We start from the raw sequence: 25,240 nt of genomic DNA on the forward strand, positions 1-25,240 counted from the left end.
CTTGTCCCTGGGGTTGTACCTTAAAGGGTCTGCCAATTGTACCCTTAGCTGTAGGTAATTGTACCTTTTAAGGTACAGAAATGTAGTAATTTTTTTATTAAAATATATGTTTTTTCCATCTTTACATTTTATGAAATCACTTATCCTATTCAGGGTTGTGGTGGGGTGGGGGGGGGGGGCAGAGCTTATCCTGGAGGCTATGGGCGCAAGGCGTGGAAAAATTCAGAATGGGGATGATTTTTATATAATGTATGATTTTTGACCACCTCCATGATAAGTTGTTTTTAAGGCTGCTTTTGAGAAGTATTGCTTCCTTTTCCTATTACTGCTCACCCTTGTGTTTTTACGAGGAAGCAACATCAGATTTTGAGCTTATTTTTATATTTTCAACAAATAGGTTGTTTTACTGTGGTGTTAATTGTGGTTGATTTGGTGTGTTTTAGTGATTTTTCTAATTTGTGTTTTTTTTTACATTTGCATATGTCTGGTGTGACAATCGTATTACGTATTTCACCACTGAAATACATGGAATTAATGTTCCTGTTTTCGATAGTCTGTGCTTTTCTCACGCAGAGGCTGGGGAGGAGCCAACAACAGCCCCTGGTTGGTTGAAATACAATCTTGGTCTGGACTTTTACTCTCTGTACCTAAATTACCCACCTCTGCTACCTGGTCCATACCACCTACTCAATTTGTATCTTGCACGTGCAGATACGCAACATTTTCAAGCATGTATCACATTTTATGGCACTGCCTGTTCTGTTCATCCAGCCACTTTGTGCTGAATCATATTGTCTACATTTACAGCAAACTAAGCTGGATAGTGTCGGAATTAAGGTAGCCTGGGATAAAAATAAGTGAACGAAGGCCATAAAAAAAAATCAATTTTCTTTGCTTGTCATTCTAAGTTTTCATTCCAGTCTATTTTCATTTTTTGGTTCAGTGCTACTACCTAAGTATCCCATATCAGAAATTATTTTATATTTCTATCTGTTGAAATTGCTGCTATCTAGTGACATGGTATTTTGGTATACCTATAACTTTGGGTTACTCTGAATTGAAATATGAAGTTTGGTGCATTTTCTGTTTGTTTCGGACGTAATTGTCCTTTTTCCTATTGGCGTTATATGCTGACATGGCTGGCACTACGTTTTGCAGCAACCAGGGACATATATGATCACTCCATCATGACTTGGGTACTTAACAAGATGTATAAGCATGCCCTCAGACATAGGTGCAGGTGCTCTGCAAAACTTGTATTGAATAGATGGAACGCAAAGAACCCAAAATCAGAATATCTGGCTGAATATCCCATTCTGTGCTGGCGGAGATCGCTCACAAGCAGTTTGTAAAATGAAGATGATGAAGTGAAACGAAATATCAGATTAGGATGGGTCATTAATTATGTTGTGAAACTAAGTAGTACAAATTGGACACTGTCGTAAAATTGGTTCAGAAGCGCACCGTGAAAATGTCATTAAACCAGCATCAGTCAAACCATACAAAGCAGAAAACGGTGTGATGGAAATAGTGATAGAAATATGACGTTCATTTTCATATAGCTGTTTTTATACATATGAATGGAGACAAGTCTGGCAATTTATGCAAAATATTAATTAGCAAGAAATTGTGTAGTAATTGTGACAGGCCTTGTGCAAACAGGCTAAGCTGCATGTGCATAGCAGACCTACAATTCCGGTATGGTGTTCTCAAGCCTCATTGTCCTGGTTGCTAGTTTGTTTCTGTTAAGAGGTCTGTTAGCTGGGGTTAACAACAAAGCGAGAGTCTGATTGTCCAGGGTTGGGGGAGGGTTTTAATCTTGTATGCTGCTGTAATGTTGGTCTAAACTAGGTCCAGTGTGTTTTCTCTTCTAGTTGGGGAAATTAACATTTTGTTTGGACTGTGTTGAAGTTGGCGTGATTAAACCCCCCTTGTCACAATAGAGACCGTCCAGGGAGTGGTTTTTGTGTACTGATGATGTAGTATAGCAAGTTAAGTTATTAGCTTGCAGCAGTATGTAGACAGTGACTAGAATTACCATTGTAAATTCACTCAATAAATAGTAGTCTGCATTTTAGCATTATGTCATCAGAGCAGTGTTTCTTGACAATGTCCGTATTGTTGCTCAATGTATTAATACACGCACTTCACCTGGAGCGCGCTCTTCTGAGTGGTGAGCCGTGTCAATAGTGGCATCCAGGATGTTACCCTTCAGACCGGTCTTCATGGTCATAGCATAGAGTTATTCAGTTATTCATTTCCTGTGATATTATTCATAGTTGAATTTTATTCATTTTGTTACCGTATTTTTCGGACCATGAGGCGCACCGGATCGTTAGGCCCACTATAAATAGCTGTGTCAATTTTCATAAACAAGGCGCACCGGATTGTAAGGCGCATCAATTAAGCGAGACAAAGCGGCCAGATAAGTGAAATATTACTCTATTTATTTATTATAAAGTCAATAATTTCAATAACTCTCAACATTTTTCAGTTTTAATTCATGAAATACAAAATTAACTGAATAATTTCAAAAACTCAAAAATGTTCAGCTGTAACTCCTGAAATACAAAACAATACACATACTTGTCAGTTCATTCCTCTTCCGCAAATCCTTCAAAATCTTCACCATCAGTGTCTGAGTTAAACAGTTGCGCGATTGCGGCGTCAAGCAGACCCGCATCCCTCTCGTCCTCATCCGAGTCAGTCTCATTGCTGTTACTTGGTTACTTGTTACTTAATATTAAATTCTCTCGCAGCTGCTGTCACGATCGTGCGGGTAGGCGGGTAAGGAACAGGCAAACAGGTCGGAATCAGGGCAAACTAGGGGTTTTAAAATGGGAACTGGGAGCAGGGAACATCAGACGCAGAAAGACCACAGTGACGGTTCAGGGGAACAGGTAAGACCAGGACTTGTGACTAATCAAAATAAGCAGACACAGACGGGTACGATCGGGGAAGCACACATGGGTAATCAGGGGGCGTGGCACACACGAGGAGCGGACGAGCCGGGCATGACAGCTGCTCTTTTTCCATGTTGATCTGCGTGACTGATGGCTTTAAGCTTCGTAAGCATGTCTCTTCACAGAAGCCATTTTGGGGTCATTAAATACACACGACAATGTTACGGTAATTATTATGTCAAAACATAATGTGTATTTACTCCGCGAGACGGCAAAATCCCATGGGCAAAATACTCAGCGGCGCAGCTAGGTCCGTAAACACAGCTGGAAGTGATACACAAGGCGCACCGGAATATAAGGCGCACTGTTGATTTTTGACAAAAATATAGGCTTTTATATGCACCTTATGGTCCGAAAAATACGGTAATTATTGACTGGGCTTTGTAAAATGCACTCCATAGTCTGGCCTGTGTCTCAGTTCTCTTATCTTGCTTTTGCTTGTGCTTCTACATTGTCTTCATCTCCTTTTACTTGGGGTGGTGGCCCCTACATGCTCTAGTACCTAAGTGAGCTCCTTGGGTATATTTACAAGTTGACTGAAACCAAACAAACTACCTTTCTGTAATAGTTTTCTAAAAAAAATGTATATGTGCATTTACCAAGACTTAAGCAAACAGAACAAAATCAGACTTTTTTTTTTACACAGACTACTGCCATCCACTGCATCTCTGCACAATATCGTCTTGTGATTATTGGTGTTACAACAGAGTACAAATATGTTCTATTCCTAAAGTGTGCATTAAAGCAGTTATTGCTTTATTACACCACCTGACCCACTGGGATTGCTTGCCATAATGCAGGGGTGCCCAAGCAATCGATTGCATGATTGATAATTTCCTTTGTGGCCAACCTGTCGATACATTTGGCAAAATATATTTATGGGACTACCCCTTTAAAGTAACACCCCCCAGATGTACCTTATTTTTTATACTGTCAGCAATGGTTGTGCTTTTCCTGCTGTGCTAGGTTTGTGATTGTTTACTATTTTAATGTTTATCAAGGATATTTTTTTTCATTTTATAAAGTATGAGGTTTTTATATAAATCTTGAAAAGTGAACGATAGCCATTGTGACATTGCAGCATACAGTTTCTTTTTTCTTCAAGTGTTACAAAATTTCTTTATCACTTTTTTCCAGGAAGTGGGTGATTATACGCTGTAAGTTCTGTGGCTCCAGAGGAACCCATCGGCTGTGCTCTTCCTTGAAGCCCTTCCGGCGTGACTGGGTTTGCAGTGACTGCCGGCCTGTAGTGAATGAAAATGGTAAGGGTCTTTCTAAGGTTCCGTGTTCTCCCTCATGGCCATGTGATGACTGGGATAGAGGATAAAGTGTCCTTCAAAACCAGATTCATAGTAGTAGTTTTACTTTTAAGGGTTTTGTGGGATGTGTGAAACTCAAAATGAACTCTATACCTATTTTCAATACCAAAGTAGAAAGTGATAGCTGATTAAGTTGCACAATATATACCAGTATTGGGCAATGTTCCTTAAAATCAAAACATTGTTATTGGTCCAGTGTGGCAATTTGTGACAATATGCTGCCTGATCCATCCATCCATTTTCCAAACTGCTTATCCTTCTGGGTCGCGGCGGGTCTGGAGCTTATCCCGGAAGCTATGGGCACGAGGCAGGGAACAACCCAGGATAGGGAGCCAACCCATCACAGGGCACACTCACACACCATTCACCATTGTGGATTCTTGTAATCCATTCCAGTGTAATTTTATGTGTGATGTTAATCCTTAAACTTCTTTAAAATGAATAACCTTTTTGGTTTATTTTATTGCTTAAAAGGGTTTAAATTTGAACCTGGCTGGACAAAGCAAGATAGGGTATCAGAATCCTTTGTAGTCTTGTAACAGTCTGAAATTTTTTGTTGATGGGAATTGTGTATATTAGCAATGAGTGGTAACTTGCAATCATGTTACCTTGCACACAAGAAGCAACTTAAAAGTTTGCATAAACACGTTCAATTGATAGTTTGCGAACCCTTGGAAATGATCTGGATGTATGCACGAAAGGTTCCTGAAATGATCTGATCTTCGTCCATGTCATGTTTTATTCAGACACATTTGCATTTATTTAGCCGTTGGATTAAATAAGATTAATTGGTGTAAAAAGTTTGTGAAATACTTTAAACAACTTGTGGAATGTTCTTTATTGGAAATGAATATTGTCTATAACCATAACCAAATGCCATTGTTACCATTGATTTGGTGATGCTTTTGCCTATTCCCCAATGCAGAACAATTTCAGTGTATGTCCGTTACTTGCTTTCCACCATGTTTTACAGTTGGGATGAGGTTTCTCTTGTTGATTCCTAAATGTAGGATACCCTAATGGTAGGGCTCACAAAATTTCTAAATCCTTGGTACCCCTTCAGGCAGGAATTAAGTTTTGAATTTCCGACTAAAAAAGTTTTTAAATGTCTGTATATACTCAGGAAAGCAATAAACATTTAGGAATTCAACACTGTATCTTAAAGGCCATTCTTATCCTCTCACATTAGGCAAACCAGCCACTTTGTATGACAGGCAACATTAACTGGGCACCAGCAGGGATACAGCAGTCTGTCAGCATCACTGACTTCAAGTGAGGGAAGCAAAAAGAAAGTCCTCCTCACAGTCCTTGCAGCTACACATCCAAGAATAAAATGATCAACAACAATTTTCTTTAAAAACACATTCACTTATGTGTGATCAAACCATATTTGTTCTAATAACCACAGACACAACACTGTAATGTTAACATTACAGCGCAAAGCAACGTAATCTGTAGGGTTTTAACCCTCTGGGGTCTAAGGGTAGGAAACACACTTTCACTGACTGGGGCATGATCACACATTCCATATCATAAACTTAATTCACGGCACATAAATGATTTCTTATATATTTCTTATATATATCTTATAATGATTCTACATTAAGATTTCAGCAAGATATAAACTGAAATAGACGCGAAAAGTACACTGCGCTGTCAACGATGCACTCGACCCCAGAAGGTTAAAAAGTATAAAAAGGTAGTAAATCAAATTGGCAAAAATTAAGGCCATTAAAAGGCATTGAAATGTATTTAATGCAATTTTGTGAGGTATTAAATTTTAGATTTTCAAACTATGAGCTGTGAATTTGTGTTTAAAAATTTATCTTCTAAATTTTGCTTAAGTTTACTTAAATGTGGGATTAGGCTCATTTATTCTAGTTAATTGAAATCTATGATGCTGATGTCATATTCAACCATTGTTCGTTGTCTCAACCATTTTGCATTTTGAACTGGATACTGCTGGCTTGTGAAAGTCCTCAAATGCTCGGACCACTAAACATATCGACATGGGTAAATGCAAATTCTCAGACAGCTGGCAGGAGGACCCGGCATTTAAAGACTGACTCAGGCTGTAACAGGGAATAACCAGCAGGCTTACTGTTCAGTTTATTTTACATATATATATATGGATAGTGTAGTGGTAAGATCGCCGCCTTTCACACGGGAGACCGGGGTTCGAATCCCGGTTGTGGCCTACCTCCAGTAGGGGTCCTTAGGCAAGACCTCCTCACGCTATACTGTGCCTACCTCAAATATGAGAGACAAACATACGAATAGAGTCATGAACAAGAACAAGACATGCATGGACAAGAGATGAGAACAAGGGACTGTTGGAATGCTACTATACAAGTTACATGAAGGTTACATGAAGCGGATGTGGGACCTATGGATTCTTCGACACCCCACATCAAGACTAACACCAAAACAACTAGTAGCTCAATGTTCCAACATCCGCAAGAAACAACTGCTATCACAACTAGAGATTGATGAGGTACAACACGAATGCTACGACAAGGGGGAGCCAGGACGACAGGTCAGGGGGGAGATATCATCATCATCATCCCCACATTCCGAGATTGGGTACCAAGCCCCAAGAACTACAGAGTAGTAGGCTGAATACAAGAGCAGCTGACCTGAGAAATAAGATCATGGCTAAGCTGGAAACCTGGACCCTCCGACACCGATTACCAAGAAGATGTGAATGCAGCACTACGGACAATCCCTACTACAACCATCACTGACACCAACCAGCTGATCTACACCACAGCAACAGTGATCCTTGAGGTGCTTGGCTATAAGATGAACAACAGCCGCAAGGAGCAGTATCCCCCATGGAAGAGAAGGTTAGAGGCTAAAATCAAGGCAGCACGGAGGGAAGTTAGCCAGCTATCGGAATTACAGAAAGGTGTGATGAAAAAAGAGGTACCTAAGAAGTATAACAAGCTGTCCATAGCTGAGGCCTTAGAAACTGCCAAGCAAAGACTCACAGCCTTGGCTACCCGGCTGAAGAGGTATAGAAGCCAGGAGAATAAACCGGACCTTCTCCACTGAACCATCCAAGGTGTACTCTCAGTGGCAGGGTGATAGACCCACCAAGGCTGGAGACTGAGCAATACTGGAAGAGCATATGGGAGAAAGAGGCATCACATAACAACAATGCACAGTGGCTTGTGGAACTAAGAGCAGACCACAGCAACCTCCCTGAACAAGCCCCAGTAACCATCACATTGGCAGACATCCAAGAAAGAGTCTCAAACATGAAGAACTGGACAGCACCAGGTCCTGACATGATTCACGCCTACTGGCTAAAGAAGTTACCTGCACTCCATGAGCGCCTGGCAGCACAGATGAACCAGCTGCTAATGGATGGGACCCACCCGGAATGGCTGACCAAAGGTAGGACAGTCCTGATACCAAAGGACCCCCAGAAGGGACCGGTCCCATAACCTGCCTCTGCACAACATGGAAGCTCCTATCAGGCATCATAGCGGCTAAGATGAATAGGCACATGGATCAATACATGAGCGGGACCCAGAAAGGAATTGGTAGAGATACCAGAGGAGCAAAACACCAGCTACTGGTAGATAGAGCAGTCACTCAAGACTGTAAGACCAGACATACCAACCTGAGCACCGCCTGGATTGATTACAAGAAAGCCTATGACTCAATGCCTCACACATGGATCCTAGAATGCTTGGAACTGTACAAGATCAACAGGACTCTAAGAGCCTTCATCAGGAATTCAATGGGGCTGTGGAAAACAACTCTAGAGGCCAACTTCAAGCCAATAGCACAGGTTACCATTAAGTGCGGGATTTACCAAGGAGATGCCCTGTCCCCGCTGCTGTTCTGCATAGGCCTTAACCCTCTCAGCCAGATCATCAACAAGACTGGCTACGGATACCGACTACGGAATGGGGCGAACATCAGCCACCTCCTCTACATGGATGACATCAAGCTGTATGCCAAGAGTGAACGAGACATCGATTCACTGATCCACACCACCAGGATCTACAGCAATGACATCGGAATGTCATTAGGGCTGGATAAGTGTAGTCGAATGGTAACAAAGAGGGGGAAAGTAGTCAGAACCGAGGGGATCGTACTGCCAGAGGGCAACATAGCAGACATTGAGGATAGCTACAAGTACCTTGGAATCCCGCAGGCAAACAGGAACCATGAAGAGGCCACAAGGAAAGCAGCAACAACCAAATACCTGCAACGAGTAAGGCAAGTCCTGAGAAGTCAGCTGAATGGGAGGAACAAGATCCGGGCAATCAATACCTACGCCCTACCAGTCATCAGATACCCCGCTGGCGTTATAAGCTGGCCAAAGGAGGAGATGGAAGCCACTGACATCAAGACAAGGAAGCTCCTCACAATGCATGGTGGGTTTCACCCCAAATCCAGCACACTGAGACTATACACTAAGCGGAAAGAAGGAGGCAGAGGACTAGTGAGCGTCAAAGCCACTATCCAGGATGAAACATCGAAGATCCATGATTACATCAGGAAGATGGCCCCGACTGATGACGTGCTCAGTGAATACCTCAGGCAACAGAAACCCAAGAAGGAAGAGGAGCAAGAACAGGAACCATCATGGAAAGATAAACCCCTGCACGGCATGTACCACCGGCAGATAGAGGAAGTGGCTGACATTGAAAAATCCTACCAGTGGCTGGACAAAGCTGGACTGAAAGACAGCACAGAGGCATTAATCATGGCAGCACAGGAACAAGCTCTAAGTACAAGATCAATAGAGGCTGGGGTCTACCACACCAGGCAGGACCCCAGGTGCAGGCTGTGCAAAGATGCCCCCGAGACGATCCAGCACATAACAGCAGGGTGCAAGATGCTAGCAGGCAAGGCGTACATGGAACGCCATAACCAAGTGGCTGGCATAGTGTACAGGAACATCTGCGGGGAGTATGGGCTGGAAGTCCCAGGGTCAAGATGGGAGACACCTCCAAAGGTGGCTGAGAATGATAAGGCTAAGATCCTGTGGGACTTCCAGATACAGACTGACAAACTGGTAATGGCTAACCAACCGGACATAGTAGTGGTGGACAAGCAGAGGAAGAAGGCCGTAGTGATAGACGTAGCAATCCCAAGCGATGGTAACATCAGGAAGAAGGAACATGAGAAGCTCGAGAAATACCAAGGCCTGAGAGAAGAGCTAGAAAAGATGTGGAAGGTGAAGGTAACAGTGGTCCCAGTGGTAATTGGAACACTCGGGGCAGTAACGCCCAAACTGGGAGAGTGGCTCCAACAGATTCCAGGAATGACATCTGAGATCTCTGTCCAGAAGAGCGCAATCCTAGGAACAGCTAAGATACTGCGCAGGACCCTCAAGCTCCCAGGCCTCTGGTAGAGGACCCGAGCTTGAAGGACAAAGACCGCCCACAGGAGGGCGAGTGGGGAATTTTTTTTATATCACCTGGATGGGGGTTAATGCACACCAGTCGCACTAGTTATAAATTTGATATGTGCGGACGTAGAGAACAATTAGCAATCTCCACTTTTTTTTCTGCAGCCACCGCTACTCCATCGCAAACCAGTGATACTGTTATGGCGCTTAGTCTCACAATTTGTGTGCATAAAAACATGTGCACATTTGCACTCGTGACCAGAAAACCCATCCCCTCTAAGCACTCATGCAACCCGGACCCTGTCTACACGCTCTCATCTGCACACACTCGTTCACTCGACAGGTTGAGTTTTGAGACTTTGGATTTTCCAAAGCAAACAGTCGATTATGGGATTTAAGGTGACCAATCAACTAAGTGGAGAAATCAGCCACTGTTCTCGCCTCGAAATCATCCTGTCAAAATCAGCCTGTCGAGTGAGTGTTGTACGAGTGTGTAAAGAAGGTCCATCTAGCACAAGCACATAGAGAGGATCGTTTTTCTACTCACGAGTACATATGAACACGTGGTTCAGCTTTTGAGACTAATTTAACACTGCCATGCTGAAGTGACTCAAATCGGATTTTTTTGCCTTAATGTGACACAGATCTGATCTTTTCAGGGCTGTGTGGACACACAAATCTGATCTTTTCAAATCAGATTTATGTCACTTTAATATGTGGTATTAAATCTGATACGTATCCGATTCGCGGTCATGCGACCTGAATGTGAACGCTCAGATCGGAATTCATGTGGCTTTTTGCTTATATGCATGCGCTGACATCATCAGCCTGCAGTGGCAGGTTTGTACCCACACATCTCTTGGTGCAGCAGTTCCAGTATTAACTGCGAAAACAGAAAAAGCTAGACGCCTGACTTTCTCCTTTTCGACCTGCTTATGTACAGCTGATTCACTGTTTGTCGTCCTCCAGAGCAAAGTGCAATACATGCGTGAGCTACTAACCTCCATTTTTAATGCCATGAGTCGTCCCACAGATATGACGTTTTTTTGTTGTTGGTGACGCAGTGGACCTTTGTAAAAACGTATCAATGTGTGCATGCGTGACATTTCGGAGGACCCATGCATTCACATTGCAGTCAGATACAGGTTATGAATTTATGAAGTTATGAATGTGAACTACCTGATCTGAGCAAAAAATCAGAAGTGAACAATGTGGCTGGCAGTGTGAACGTAGCCTTGTGTTCAATATTGGGAGGCTGGCTGTGCCCAATCCAGATACTTTTGATCTCAGTTCTTTGGACATGGAACGGCAGATACCTTGATGTGATGCAACAAGTCAAGTTTATATTCTTATTGCTATACATATGGGCCTACATATGGACATTGTGAGGTTATACGTTTGAGTAGTTTTCATTATATTATAGTATTTCATTGATTTGCTGTTGATTTGTTGTAATAGTATAATATTGGCAAATTAACTGTGTTCAAAAGGATTGAAATCGGCCAAATTAATACCACAAAATTTTTCATATAGTAATTAGTACTTTTTGCTGTTTGAATTTCCGCATGATTATTAAACATGAAGATATGCCAAATTTATGCATATTGCCAGGAGAGTTACTTGCTGTTGAAAAGATCAGGGGCTAAGTCCAGTGTACCTGGGGCTTGACTGGCATCGGAGCTAAAATACTTGGGGCTATAGCCTTGAGTGATCAGACCTATCGATGCCCATGCAGATTTCTAATATTTTAGGCAAACTACAAATCTATTTACCAAATTCTGAGCTTAAATACTAGTCCGTATAATACCGAAAAGCTCGCCTCCGGCCAACTGTTTTGCCCGTCATCTGAAGCCCTGTTGATTATTGCACATGCTCCTTATAATCGCGAGTAAATCGCAATGTGATATTGTGCAGCTCTAGTCTAGGGCTGCAGCTGTCGATTATTTTAGTAATTGAGTATTCTATCGATTATTCCATCGATTAATCGAGTAATCGGATAAGAAATACCTTTGTCTTATTAAAGAGCAATAGTAAGAATTCTTAAAATGAATAACTCATGGGTTTCCATTTTAGGAACATTTCTAATGACTGAACTCCATACAACAACTGTAAAAAGAACTAAACCCCTTTAGTGCATTTATGTACATATTTGTTTTGCTTTTTAAAATAAAACACTTTCTTAAATGCAAAAATAGATCAAATTATATCAAATAAAATTACTGAAAAAAAGGTATACATATATCTTAAACTAAGACACAAATTAAAATGGCCTTTACTCTCTGTGTTCTTGTACATTTATAAGAGGCATAAAAAAAAGTTCTGACAGGATTGTATCTCCTGAATGAGGTAAGAATGCTGTGCTCATATTCGTGTGTGTAAGTGAATGTGAGTGAGAGTGTGTGTGTTTAAGTGTGTTAGAGAATGAGTGTGTGTGTAAGCCTTTAAGGGAGCATGTGGCGGTTTGATAATTCAGTGTCTGAGTTTCACTGGCTGTTGGGGGGGTAATTTTTATGTTATATTTATAATATATAATTTATATTATAATTATGTAATTTTACTCATATTAATCTAAATCTGCTAAATATTACTATTGCCTTGAAATGGATCTAGTTGAGTATACCCCATGCTTCCCTTTAGACTCATCCCTGCATGCTGCGACTAATGAAGCTGAAAACATCGCTTTTATTCACCTTTCAGCTTGTTTAACATTTGGTTTGGTTAAGGACTCTTGCCAGCTCTTTACCCGTAAAGGTTTAGTAGTGATTACCAAGCACTGCTGTTGTTTTCCTTCACTCAGAAGTTCACCACCTCTGTAACGGAACCGTCTCTTTGCTGTTAGTGTATAGACAGGCTCCAACTCCTTGTTAAACTACGACAGCATCATTTTCACTGCTGTTATCAGTGTTTTTATTGAGGAAAAATAGGGGCTGCTTGGACTGAATCTTGTTACACTTTTCTATTCACACATATACCCATAAATATGTTTCTGTTGCAGGTCTATTTTAGCCGCGAATGTGAGTGAAGCACTCGCACTTACTTTGTATACTGGTTCTGCTCTGTGGACTGGATGCATAGACTGGGTGCTTTCTGTTGAGATGTTGAATCATTGACTTTGTGCTATGGTGGTAAGCTAATTCGGTTTTACAATGGACTGTACAGTATTTTTGCTTTTCTTTTGTTTGAAATGGCCCCAAACTTTAGACATTTTTCATCTTTTTCTCTGACTTTTCTCACTATTTTCCCTGTCTTCCTCCATTGCGCCATCAAATCAACCCTGTTCCACGTAATGCAGCGTAAGCACACTGCGACAGTAATAATCCTCCGAGTGAAACACTAATCACTAAGCAGTACATAGTCGTGCGGATTACATGAAGCATCAAAGCAAAGAATTTTCATCTGGGATTTTTTGTAATCGAGTTATTTGAGTTACTCGAAGAATCGCTGCAGCCCTACTCTAGTCTGAATGCTAAATGCAGTTTATTTGAAGAATAACAAGAAGAATTAACAAACTTTCCTGTGTCAATTCACCGGAATGTGAATTTTAAGGTTTTTTTCTCCAAATGGAGCATGCAAAAGCGCTATGGAGGTGCTCAGGTGATTACTTTTGGACGCTGTGGACTTCACATCCTCCACAACATTTTAAAGGCAGGCTTTACAATGTGGCAACGGGAAAAACTCCTGCGAGTTATGCAGTTCCTCTTCCTTAATGTTCCTGCCAAGAGAGGGGACGGGATCCTCCTGCTTTCCCTTACCATGCTGTGGCCTTAGATAGGTTGAAAATATTTCATTGGCAGAAAGAGCATTTGAGGTTTGGCCAGTGCTTCAGAAATATATCTGGATGCTGCAGAGAAAAAGAAGGTCCCAAGCCCCTGCATGGCCTCATATGACACCATTGTGGCCGCACATGGGGATCCTTTTATTATCAGGAAACTCTAGTTTTTTCTGGCAATTACGTGGACCTTCAACCCTTTCTTGACAAAGTTCCAAACCAATGAGCCAGTTTTGCCCTTCTTGGCCAAAGACTTGACTGAGCTGCTGATGGTAATAATTATTTGAATCGATTGAATTTGATTAATCTGTATTAATCTGTATGAATGGCTTGTCTTAAAATTATATTAGTTTACAGAGATGGTTTGTTCAATGGGAGCTCCTACAGGACCTCATCTCCCCTACAGCTAACCAAAATAGAAGTGTCCAGTGAGACGAACGGGGGCTCCTCTAGGAGTGTAAATTAACTATGATGCCAATTTCCACTGTGATAAAAGTTTGGACACCCATGCATCCTTTACTATTTAAAATGCCTAGAATTAGATTCTGGTGCACCACATCAGGTGAAAATGATTAGAACATAGAGCTTTTTGGTGGAGGTCTTATTTAAACCACAGACATTTAGTTTGGTTTGCTTTTGATTGTTGAAGTGAGTGGTATCATCATGGTGAGATTCAAAGAGCTCTCCTAGGCCTTCAGAAAGAAGATTGTAGATGCATATGAATCTGGGAACATATATAAAAAGCTCTCAGTAGAGTTTGGAATCAGCCATTCCATTTTCTGGAAAATATTTTACAAGTGGTGAAAATTTAAAACAACTGCCAAGATGGCCAGGTCAGGCCGTTCTAGCAAGAGCAGACTTTAAGATGCTGAAAAAAATCTTTAAATGTCATCATGGGACATACAGGAAGCTCTTGTCACAGTTGAGGTCAAGGTGCTTGCATCTACCATCATAGAGAGACAGCACAAGTTTGATTTACATAGGAGGTGTACAAGGAGGAAACCCTTGCTGTCAGAAAAAATATATCAGGGCAAGACTGAAGTTTGCCAGAGACCACCTAGGCAAAGACCAGGACTTTTGGAACAATATGCTTTAAACAGATTGTTCTAAAACTGAATTATTAGGACACAGTAACAGAGGACATGTTTGGTGTAAACGAAAGACAGCTTTTGAGTAAGAGAACCTCATACCAGCTGTGAAGCGTGGGGGTGGAAATGTCATGGCTGGGGCTGCTTTGCTGCAGCAAGACCTGGCCAGCTCACCATCATATAATACACTTTGAATTCTTTGTCCTGAAGTGCCCTCTGATTTGAGAATGTGACATCCTTTGTCCAGAAGTTGAAGCTGAAGTGGGAGTGGACCATGCAACATGACAATGACCCAAAACATTCCAGTAAATCTACCAAGAAAAAGGCTTAGAAGAAAGAAATGGATAGTTCTGGAATATCCAAGTCAAAGCCCGTATCTGAATCTTATTGCAATGCTGTGGAATGATTGGAAATGGGTCGTGCACGCAAGACACTTTTCATCACACAGCTTAAAGAATTCTGCATTGAAGAGTGGGGAAATTTTTCTGCCAGCAATTTCAAAGATTGATATATGGTTTTGGAAACATCTTATTGAGGTTATTTCAGCCAAGGCGAGACATACTAGTTATTAGGGCATATGGTGTCCTAACTTTTTCCTTTGTTGGAATTGGCATCTTAGTTAATTTTCCTAATTAAGTTAATTTGTTTCTTGTTTTTTCCTAGGTGATGCAATTACATCACCTTTATCAACAAATATAATTTGAAAGAAGATTAAATATATCTTCTTATATGTTAATATTTCTTAATAAAGTACTAAATATTTAATGGGTGTCCTAATTTTTTTACATGACTGTATTTTGTCAAATGGATGATTAAGCAATTGACTGGATTGAATTTAAACGACGTGAATAATTACTATCTTCATTTCTCTGTCAATGATGAACATGATGTGATCATTTAACAGTTCACATCCTTGTCTGTTGAGGGCAGAGATGAACGCTTCCCCTCCTTTCAGCCTCTGAAGCAGTATGTGGATGTGTTTCTGCACTCAACGCTCAGCACATCCTACCCTGACCTGTTAAGGTTCTGCCAGAGCCTTTTACTCCTGCCCCATGGACAAGCCATAATGGAGAGAGGCTTCTCAGTGAACAAGGATATGGAAATGTGTAATCTCCTAGATCAGGGGTGCCCAAACATTTTCCCTTAGTGGGCCAAAATGAAAATCTATCGGAGGACCGCGGGCCAAATGTAATATTTTACACAAAATACAAACACTAATAGTAAAGTAAAGTAGTTTTATTTATCAAACAGTTATCTAACCTTCCTTTCTGTATAAATAACATTAAACAAAATATGACAAATAAGTCATATATATAGGCATTTAGAACACGTCTAAACTTTTGTAATCACATATAGTGCAAAATGTCAAAGAGTGCATGTCCAACAGCAACACAACAACAACAGTAGCAACAATATAATTGCACTACTAGTGAGAAACATGAAGCTGTTCTTTGGCGTTTATCGGCCTATCAATATTAGGTTGCAGCTGACTCACTGAGATGGTGAGGATGTCCTGTAGGTGTGGGTCAGTCAGAGTGCTTCTGAGCCTGGACTTGTTAAGGTTCATTACACTAAAAGTCTGTTCACAGATGTAAGTGCTGCCAAACAAAGCTAACATGACCTGTGCATGTTTCCTAATGTCTGGGTACCTTTCAGATGAGACATGTGTGTAGAAGTCTTTCAGGTGTAGTGACATGAATTTATTCTTTAGCTCAGAATCACACTGAAACTCAATTAGCTGCATCTGAATGTGATCAGGCACTGAGTCCACACTTATGGTGAAGGGTTGAGAAAACAGCTCCATGTCACCTCTACTTTCCCTAAAGTCCTCAAAGCGCAACGCAAAGTCCTGGTCCAAGTGTCTGAGAAGTGCTGCATATTCAGGTAGTCTCTGCTTCACCAGGTTGACCTCTCTCAGACTAGGGAAGTGTGCAAGGATTCCTGGGAAGAAGTGAAAGAGCTGCTAAGTCGTCAAATAATAATAAATATTGCAACATAAATGTTGTTTTATGTACTTTGAAAGAGTTAGCCTTACAATTTTATTACAATACTTTTTAACAATACTTTTTAACTGCACAACAGTGGAATATGGATATGTTAGTAAATGCACTTACTAACATATTCCACATAATATCAATCCCAGTAACTGCACTTTTCTCATGTGAGGTGCAGGTACATGCTGCCACCTTTCCTCTCCATTATCACTTGATTAAATCATAAGCATTTTTACAATCACAAAAAATATGCAAGCTCCAAAAGACAAACAAAGCGCATGTCTGCCTGTCAATCAAGTTTAAGAACCATGGACAGCGCTGTCCCTCCGCAACACAGTTAGCAAGGACAGGACTTATTTACGGCATAAAATACAGTATGATAAACATTATCACCATTAAAACTGAATGTGTATGTGTGTCTCTCTGTGTGTACAATGTATTAACCTACCTGCTGACAGATGTCGACAGAGTAGCTGCAGCTTCGACCTGAAGGCCGTTATGTGGTCAAACAGCTCAGTGATGATCTGATCCTTCCCTTGAAGCTGAATATTCAGGGTGTTGAGCAGGTCAGTGATGTCCACCATAAAAGCCACGTCACAAAACCATTTTCATGACATGGCGCAGCTCAAAAAATCTTTTGAGGACTTTCCCGCGGCTCAGCCACCTCACCTCTTGGTGGTAAAGCACATCCTTGTATTGTGAATCAACCTCCTCTAGAAGAGCTCTGAACTGGCGGTGTGAGAGCGCTTTTGATCGTATGCAGTTTATGATTTTAATTAATCACGTCACGCACCACGTCTCCCATACCAACTGATCTGGCACATAGTTGCTCTTGGTGCAGGATGCAGTGGTATTTTGCCACCTTACCTCCACATTGGGAAACCTTCTGGGAAATTAGTGTGGCAAGGCCTGTTTTCCTCCCAACCATGGCAGGTGCTCCATCAGTTGTTATCCCAACCAATTTTTCCCAGCTCAGCCCGTTCGTATCCAACACTCGCTCAACGGCTGCAAACAAATCCTCACTTTTTGTTGTGCTGCGCAGTGTCTCAAATCCAGCCAGCTCCTGAGTTATTTCCATGTTTTCATTTACTCCCCGTATGAAAACCAAAAGTTCTGCAGAGTCCGAAATGTCCGTGCTCTCATCACACGCCAAAGAAAAGGCGACAAATCCAGCAGCCTTTGCTTTAAATTGCTCCTTAATGTCTCGAGACATTTCTTCAATACGACATGTCACAGTATTTTGTGAGAGGCTGATCTGGGAGAAAGTTTTTGCCTGTGACGGGCACATGATTGTCGCAGCTATGGACAGACACTCCTTAACAAAGTCACCCGTTGAAAATGATCTCCCAGTCCGGGCAATTAGCGCAGTAATCTCAAAGCTGGCCCGTGTCGCGCTGTCCTGGGCTGTCGAGGGCCGTGTAAGAGTCCCTTGTTGCCTGTGAAGTTTAGCCAGCAGCTCCCTGGTCTTGTTCTTTCGCACATCACCTTTGAATTGCGAAAATGCTGCGTGCTTTGTCTCATAATGACGACGAATGTTATACTCCTTTAGTACAGCAACAGACTGGTTACAAATAAGGCAGACTGCTTTAGCATTTATATCAGTGAAAAAATATTCTTCCTCCCAGCATTTTTTAAAATGTCTTTTGTCTGTGTGCCACTGACGGTGCCGCTCCATGTTGATAGTGGCTTAAGCTAGCAGCCCGGTGGTGACCCGCCACAAACTGGTTTGATCCCGTATGGCGGCAACAAAGACTCATGGGACTTTTTGCAAATTGTTAAAATATGGCTATTTATGAAGTGTGGAAATGTACATATGTGCACAGATATACTCTACATTACCCTTATAGTTGCTTGTATTTCAATTTTAGTCTTAGATATTTCAAATGTAATCAAAGCACCATGAGTGAGGACTGTATAATATATATTAGTTAGGCCAACGTACACTAAAAAGTAAATGCTCTGATAGCTACACTGGGATTCGTGCTTTAAGAGTTTTTGAAACAAATTTTAGTACAGTAATAATTTAAAATTTTAGATATTCATTGGCGGGCCAATCTAAATAGTACGGCGGGCCAACCTTGGCCCGCGGGCCCCACTTTGGGCACCCCTGTCCTAGATGAATCTTTGGAGGCACTGAGGTTGATTTGTGATAAGTTCAGTGGCTGTGGCGGTGGTTTCAAGGTGCCTTTAACCAAGGAGCTCCTCGCCACTGCAGCCTCTGTGAGGTTCCAGTACAGGCTATATCTTGAGCAGGCACGGAAAAAAGGGAGAGCTTCGCACAGGCGCTAAAGAGAAAGGCAGCTGAGGATGAGCTGAAGGAACTCAGAAAGCAACACAATGGCCTGAGCGATGTCTGTACCATCCTTGAAAATGATGCTGAGAAGTTGGCCGAGCGGGAAAGGGGAAAACTGGGTCAAATATGGCCTGGCTAATTACAAATTCAAACACCCTCGGAAGGAAGCATAAAGTAAAAAAAAAAGGAGGACCTGGTGCAAATAGATGAACTTGTTGAAAAAAAAGCAACACAATTAAAACACTTGCCCTGATATTGCATTGCTATCACGGGTTCGAGTCCATTCACTGGTTGTAATGGCATCACCAGTTCATGTAGTGAATGCCACTTTGTTGGAACTTTTTTCCTTTTATTTGAACGTTTTATATAATGTGTAATTTTTTTATTCAAGAAGTTAATTAAGTGCAAGATATTTTCAAAATCACTGAGTCTTTAAATATATTCTATTGACTCATGTTCCCTGTTTACATTCTGTTGTATTGGCCAAGAATGTGTAGTGTTATATATCTCATCAGTGTAAAAGTTAAAAGTTGCCGATTAAAACAGTTGCAACTCAGTGTTATGTTGGTTTTAAAAAAATATTAAGGTGTTGGAAAATATTAAAAGGTATTAAATGTAACTTTAGTATTTCTGTATATACCCTGTCTTCCTCATGTGACAAAAAATAACGATAAATAGTATATAATAATATGATCATTACAAATATAAATCTTATGTTTATTACTTACCCATGAATTCACCCAAATATTTTGTCCACACTGTTTTTGTACCCAGCTAGAAGTAAATTCAACCTCCAGATTTTAGTCTCTATCTTTTGCTTCAGTGTTACCTACAACGTTTGCAGAACCAGACTATTAACAATATCCTTTTACTGTGTAGTGCTCCCAATGAGTAATATCCATTTTCCGTTTGTTTGCTTTTAATTCGCTTTTATATAACGTTATTTTACGTCACCATATGCAGTGTGCTGAATATGACTGGTGTGATAAAGCTGCACTTAACTTTCTTCCATTAACCTGCTTAGAGTTATTACTGACAAGCCACCAAGATGTTGGTATGAGGCAATTACTCAATAAATCTCACTTTAAGCGCATACTTCCTATTGGACTGACCATCATCATCGACAGCTTGTTCAGTGGTCAAAATTTTCATCTAAATAGCATATCCAAAAGACAAATAAAGGAGGCAGTTTTATTTTTCTTGGGTGGACAATTTTTGATAGCCCTTCAGGCAGGGTACTACATTTTGGTAGTCACACAAGAAGTTAGAGGTTCAAGTCTTCAGAAATCGTTTTGTAGCCATTTCCAGTCTTGTGAGCTTTTCCAGATTTTTAAATATCTTGATTGTCTCATATTGCATTTAAAGTATTCAAAGCAGTAAACCAAAATTGTGTCGATTTTTATACTTAAGGACAGGTAAACCCCCCCACCTGAATTGATCATTCCCATGAATAACCTTGATTGTTTAAACCATTTGTTCTATAAAGACATGCCTGTGTGTATGTGTTTAAAACTAATAGTTTTCATTAGAGATGTACTGATCAGATCAAGTCACATCTCGGATGGCCTGGCACAAAGCCAAACAGGCCTTTTGGGATGCTTACACCTATGAATCTCTCTGTCTCGCAGTTTCTCTTGACCGAGTTTGATGTGCGAAAACTGTGTTACTGTGTTTGGTGTGGATTTTCTTTTTGTGCTTTATCTACAGTACACTTAGTGATACAGTCGTCATGGCCCCTAAAAAGTGAGCAGTGATAGCAACAAACCAAAGAGGAAAGTAGTGAGAGGAAAACTAGGACTTAAAAAGCAAATTATAGCTAGACATGAAGGTGGTGCACGTGTCTGCTCTCGCTTCGGAGTATAGGATTGCAATTTATTTCACATTTATTGCTTTTGCATGTGTGATTTTTCATGCACGTATTAGTTTTTTTTTTATTGCTAATCCTTTTTATTGTTACTTAGCTAGGTAGATATGTGTAAATAGGCAGTCATTTGTGGGTCTCTATCAGATTAAATTCATGTACATTATTTCTTAATCCTCTAGGGTCGATGGCATCGTCGGCAATGCCACATATCTCGTGTATTTCAGTTCATAACTCGCTGAAATCTTATTGTAGAAACATGAAAAACCGCTGACTAAATCCGTAATCTGTCGTCAAAACATCCATTGTCGGAAGTATTAAAGTTTTTTAAATTAGGGTAAATCGGCAAAAAAGTAAACCAAGTCACCTTACTTTGTTTTACCTGCATCGGGAGCATGTAGTGCCGCCCTCACCTGAAGATCGCTACGCACAATCTAAATAGCCGCATTAGTGTGTGTTCAAATCGCATTCGCATGGTGATTTGAGGAACAATACAATGGTGTAACGCGATCCAGATACATCCCCATCAGTGCCATAAAGGGGGGGGGGTGCCCAGGTGTGAATGGCTCATGCATACACATGAAAGTTGCTACATATTCAATGAAAGGAGCCAGAAATTGACGTGTGAATGTGTCATTAACTTCTCTTCTTGGCATCAATGAAAAGAGATATGTTTGCAAGGATCAAGGTGAGGTTGTTTTCTTAACCTAAGAACACCGACCCAACGGTCAAGCATGGTGGTGGTAGTATCATGCTGTTTTGCTGACAGCACTTTACATCACTACATTGCACAAAGAGGATGGAACAATGAAGCAGTGATGGATGGATGGATGGATGGATGGATGGATGGATGGATGGATGGATGGATGGATAGATAGATAGGGATTTTTTTTGTCATAGTACTAGACTCAAAAAGAGGAACATAAAAGAAACAGCGTAATAAGTATTTACTGTAACCCTTTGGAGTATGAGGCCTCTTACCTACTTTCAAAGTAGTCTGACATGCCTTGACATTTTACAGTTTTTCTGAATTACTAAAACACATTTCATAAATCTCCCTTCCTTTAATAAAACCATACACTCGTATTGCAAAGTTAAACAATCTTCTCAAAACTATATTTTCTTTGCTCAAAAGCAAACACTGCTTTCAGATCATGCATCAAGCCAGTTGGTTAAATAAACACTACTGAAAAGTCATTACACACTACAGCAAAAAATTGAGAACACTACCAGTTAAAACTGTTGTTGGCATGTAAATTAGAAACTGCAAGACTATAGTAAAAAAAAATTTTTTGTCATGTACCAAAAGTATTTGTATACTGTACAGGTATGACTGATAACTAATATGTAACATTTGCCGTATTCAGTACTCCAGGAAAGTTACTGTAAAGGACAAAGCCAAAAAGTAAACAAATGAGAGGCAGATTACAGTAAAATGTTGTGCAACTGCCAAGCCAGAGTCACGGAAGAATATTCATTCGGCCTCATCACCATATCTCAGGGTTGGGTCTAGCGATGCTATCCCTTGTTGGGCGATGCAGAAAGAATCCTCTGTGACCCATTTGTACCTTGATGTCGAAATTCAGCTGCTATTCACGTATGGCACATATTCTATGTTCTAGTCATTCTTTGGCTTCAAATGTTTAGAAGTGTGTGTGAACAAGTTTGAGTCATTGTGTTTGAATGACTACTGTGTGCTGGATGTGCTTAACCTCTGCGGCCTGTATTTTCTATTTTGCAAAGTTCACCATTGTTCAAAATGTGTTTTGATAAATGGGAATGTGTTTTGAGTTTTTCAGAAAGGATGACTGAGATCTGCAAGTTGTCTGACTAGGTGATCACGGTTTAAAGTTTCTCCAAGCAAGTGACTGATTCAATAAATGACTTTTGGCAATTGGCATTTTTGTTCCCAAAATGCTTTCAAAAATTTAGAAAACTGTAAAATATTTCACCTATCTAAAAAAACCTTGATCCTAAATTGCAACAAATGCTGTTATTTAGCACCAATAAACTAAGATCATTTAGAATGTGATTATTCAATTTTTTTGTTAAACTCTACTTTAAACATATACTTTTCAAAAACCTATTTTCAGTGGCGCTGACAAATTGTTTAATATCACATTATAAACATTACTAGCCATGATTTTTGAGCTCTGAATCTTATAGATCTAGGGCATTAAAAATTGTATGAGGATTACTAAAGTGTTACAACTTCTCCAGGGCAATGCCAAGGATGGATCAGGCATGTGAAGAGATACTACCCTGTCTTAGCAATTGCAAAAAACTGCAAGAAAAGACACAATACAGTCGAACCTCGTTACTACGTATCCCGGATACAACGTTTTCACCTTTTCAACATACAGGTTTCTAATTCCCGTTTTTAGCCTATGTATTATTCCAATAGCAGCCATTGTTTACAGCGTACACCCTTACAGCGTAAACTTCGATACAACGTCCAAATTTCTAGAGAAAATACGAAAACTAACCATTGTTACAACGTACAGCGCTCTCCCCGCCCACCACAACATGTGTCGCTACATCTACCTGTATCTACCTGATCTTCGCCCGACAATGCACATTTGTCTATTGCGTTGCTTGGCATTTAAAGTAAAATTCAAACTTCCGGGTTAAATGAGTTGCCTTGACCGATCGTTACTGGACTGCGTAGTAATTGCTTGTTAAGTGTTGTGTGCGTATTCTTTGTTTATTAAACCTTGTGAAATACCGGTCATGCCGGTAATTGTGAATTCAGAATAATAATGGAAGTAAAGGATTTTATGATTTAATATCATAATATCATTAATATTTTCAGGCCAAATGCCAATTTGGATGCGAATGTTTAATTTAAAAATCCATTTTGACCAGCCGTTGTGTATTTTCGTTGCCGTGTATCGCCGGCCGGCACTAAGTAATCGTGAGTAATTTAAGGAAAATTTCAAGGATCCAAATGAGCTTTGTCGAATTATTTAACAAGTAATAATGTGTTCATTTGTTTTGTAGTCAATTTAAGGGTCTGTTCTATTAAAGTTTTATCATTTACATGGATATTTCATGAGTTCTTTCATCCATCTTGCACTAAGTGGTTACAACGTTCTATGCTTATAACGTACATGTTCTTGATATCCCGTCTTGTACATAGTAATGAGGTTCGACTGTACTACCCTTTTTACAATTTATAACACACAACTGAGTAACCGTTGATGAATAAAATGTGCAATCACATTATAGGAATAATACAAAACAATAAATGAATATTAGAACAATGAATTGTCACTCGTGATCAGGATGCCAAGCTTCAAAACAGTTCCTGTTTGGTTGAAGGCAGAGATAGAAAGCGCATTCTTTGCATTTCCAAGGGTTTTTTTTTTTCCATGTACTGTATAATATCATAGCATTGGCTTCGCGTGTACCAGCATGCTAGCTAGCCAAGTACCTAGCCCTGTTTGTCTCGGGCGTTGTAAAAAATTCGGCTATGTCTTCAATTTACCTTAACTCTAAGAAGTTATTCGCTTAGCAAGAAATTCTGTTTTGTGAAGTACCCCTGATCTCAACCCTATTGAAAATTTGTGGGTTAAGCTTAAAAGCTGGGTCCGTGTCAGGAACGGAACAAAGTTAAATTAACTAGAAATTCTGCAAAGACGAGTGGTCAGATTCAGCCAGAATAATGCCAGAAGCTTGCTAATGACTACCATAAGATTCTGGTTGATACCTGTTGTACTTGTGTATGTAAACTTGTGACCACAACTAAAATGTGTTTTTGTAAAGAAAGCGCCATCTCATGGTAACACCCTGCAAGTGAATAAATGGGCGGGTTTAGATAAGAATTTAGACACTCCCCCAGAAGGAGGGGGGTTACTCCCTTTGGATGGCTTTTGGCAGGCAGCCAGCAGGCAGCTGGCTTGGAGGGGAAAACTGAGGTGGCTGCACTAAGATTAAGATGAGTTTAATGCCAAAACAAATATATAAGAAATAATTTATTTGCCATAAATTAAGCTTATCATACTGAATGAAATGTGTGACCATGCCCCAGTCAGTGAAAGTGTGTTCCCTACCCCTAGACTCTAGAGTGTTAAGCTGAAATTTGACCAAATTGCAATTTGATCTACCTTCTGGAACCAATTAAGTTTGTATTCCAAGGTACCACTGTACTGTATATACAGTTATAGTGCTCTGGAACTCTTGTATGCCAGAGCTGGTGTTTTCTTACCAAAAAATACTTATATTTTTGGAATAAAATTTATGTTTTACTTTATTTCGGTGGAATCTCCCTTTAAACCTCCCAAACAATCAGTATCTGGGTGTTTTTCTTATCAGTGCATCACTACTTTTATGGTTTTGTTTGTTTCAGAAGCCATTCTTATAGAATTCTGCTTATGTGAACTTTCACACAAATACCTGATTCTTGATCTTTATCGATGTGCAGGAGTGCAGAAATTCAACACCTGACTCGTCCAACATGGGTAAATTGACCGTCGGACAAGCGTGTTTTTCTGGTTTCAGTTGTCCGTGGATGTGAAATTTTCTGGAGAAAAAATTATTATATGTGCTGTGCAGGGCACATTTTTACCATTACTTTCAAATT

At 40.3% G+C, this 25,240-nt stretch overlaps 1 protein-coding gene across 2 annotated transcripts in view; it reads left to right on the forward strand.

Moving 5' to 3' along the window:
* The window catches only part of g2e3 (G2/M-phase specific E3 ubiquitin protein ligase), a 56,757-nt gene that overhangs the window by 22,586 nt on the left and 8,931 nt on the right, over positions 1–25,240 (forward strand). For both annotated transcript variants that reach the window (XM_048974935.1, XM_048974936.1), the window contains one exon: positions 4,101–4,225. In XM_048974935.1, the coding sequence (XP_048830892.1) occupies positions 4,101–4,225 (125 nt within the window). The remainder of the gene's footprint in view (positions 1–4,100; positions 4,226–25,240) is intronic.

The sequence above is a fragment of the Brienomyrus brachyistius genome, chromosome 14, assembly GCF_023856365.1.
Source record: "Brienomyrus brachyistius isolate T26 chromosome 14, BBRACH_0.4, whole genome shotgun sequence".
Lineage (NCBI taxonomy): Eukaryota > Metazoa > Chordata > Actinopteri > Osteoglossiformes > Mormyridae > Brienomyrus > Brienomyrus brachyistius.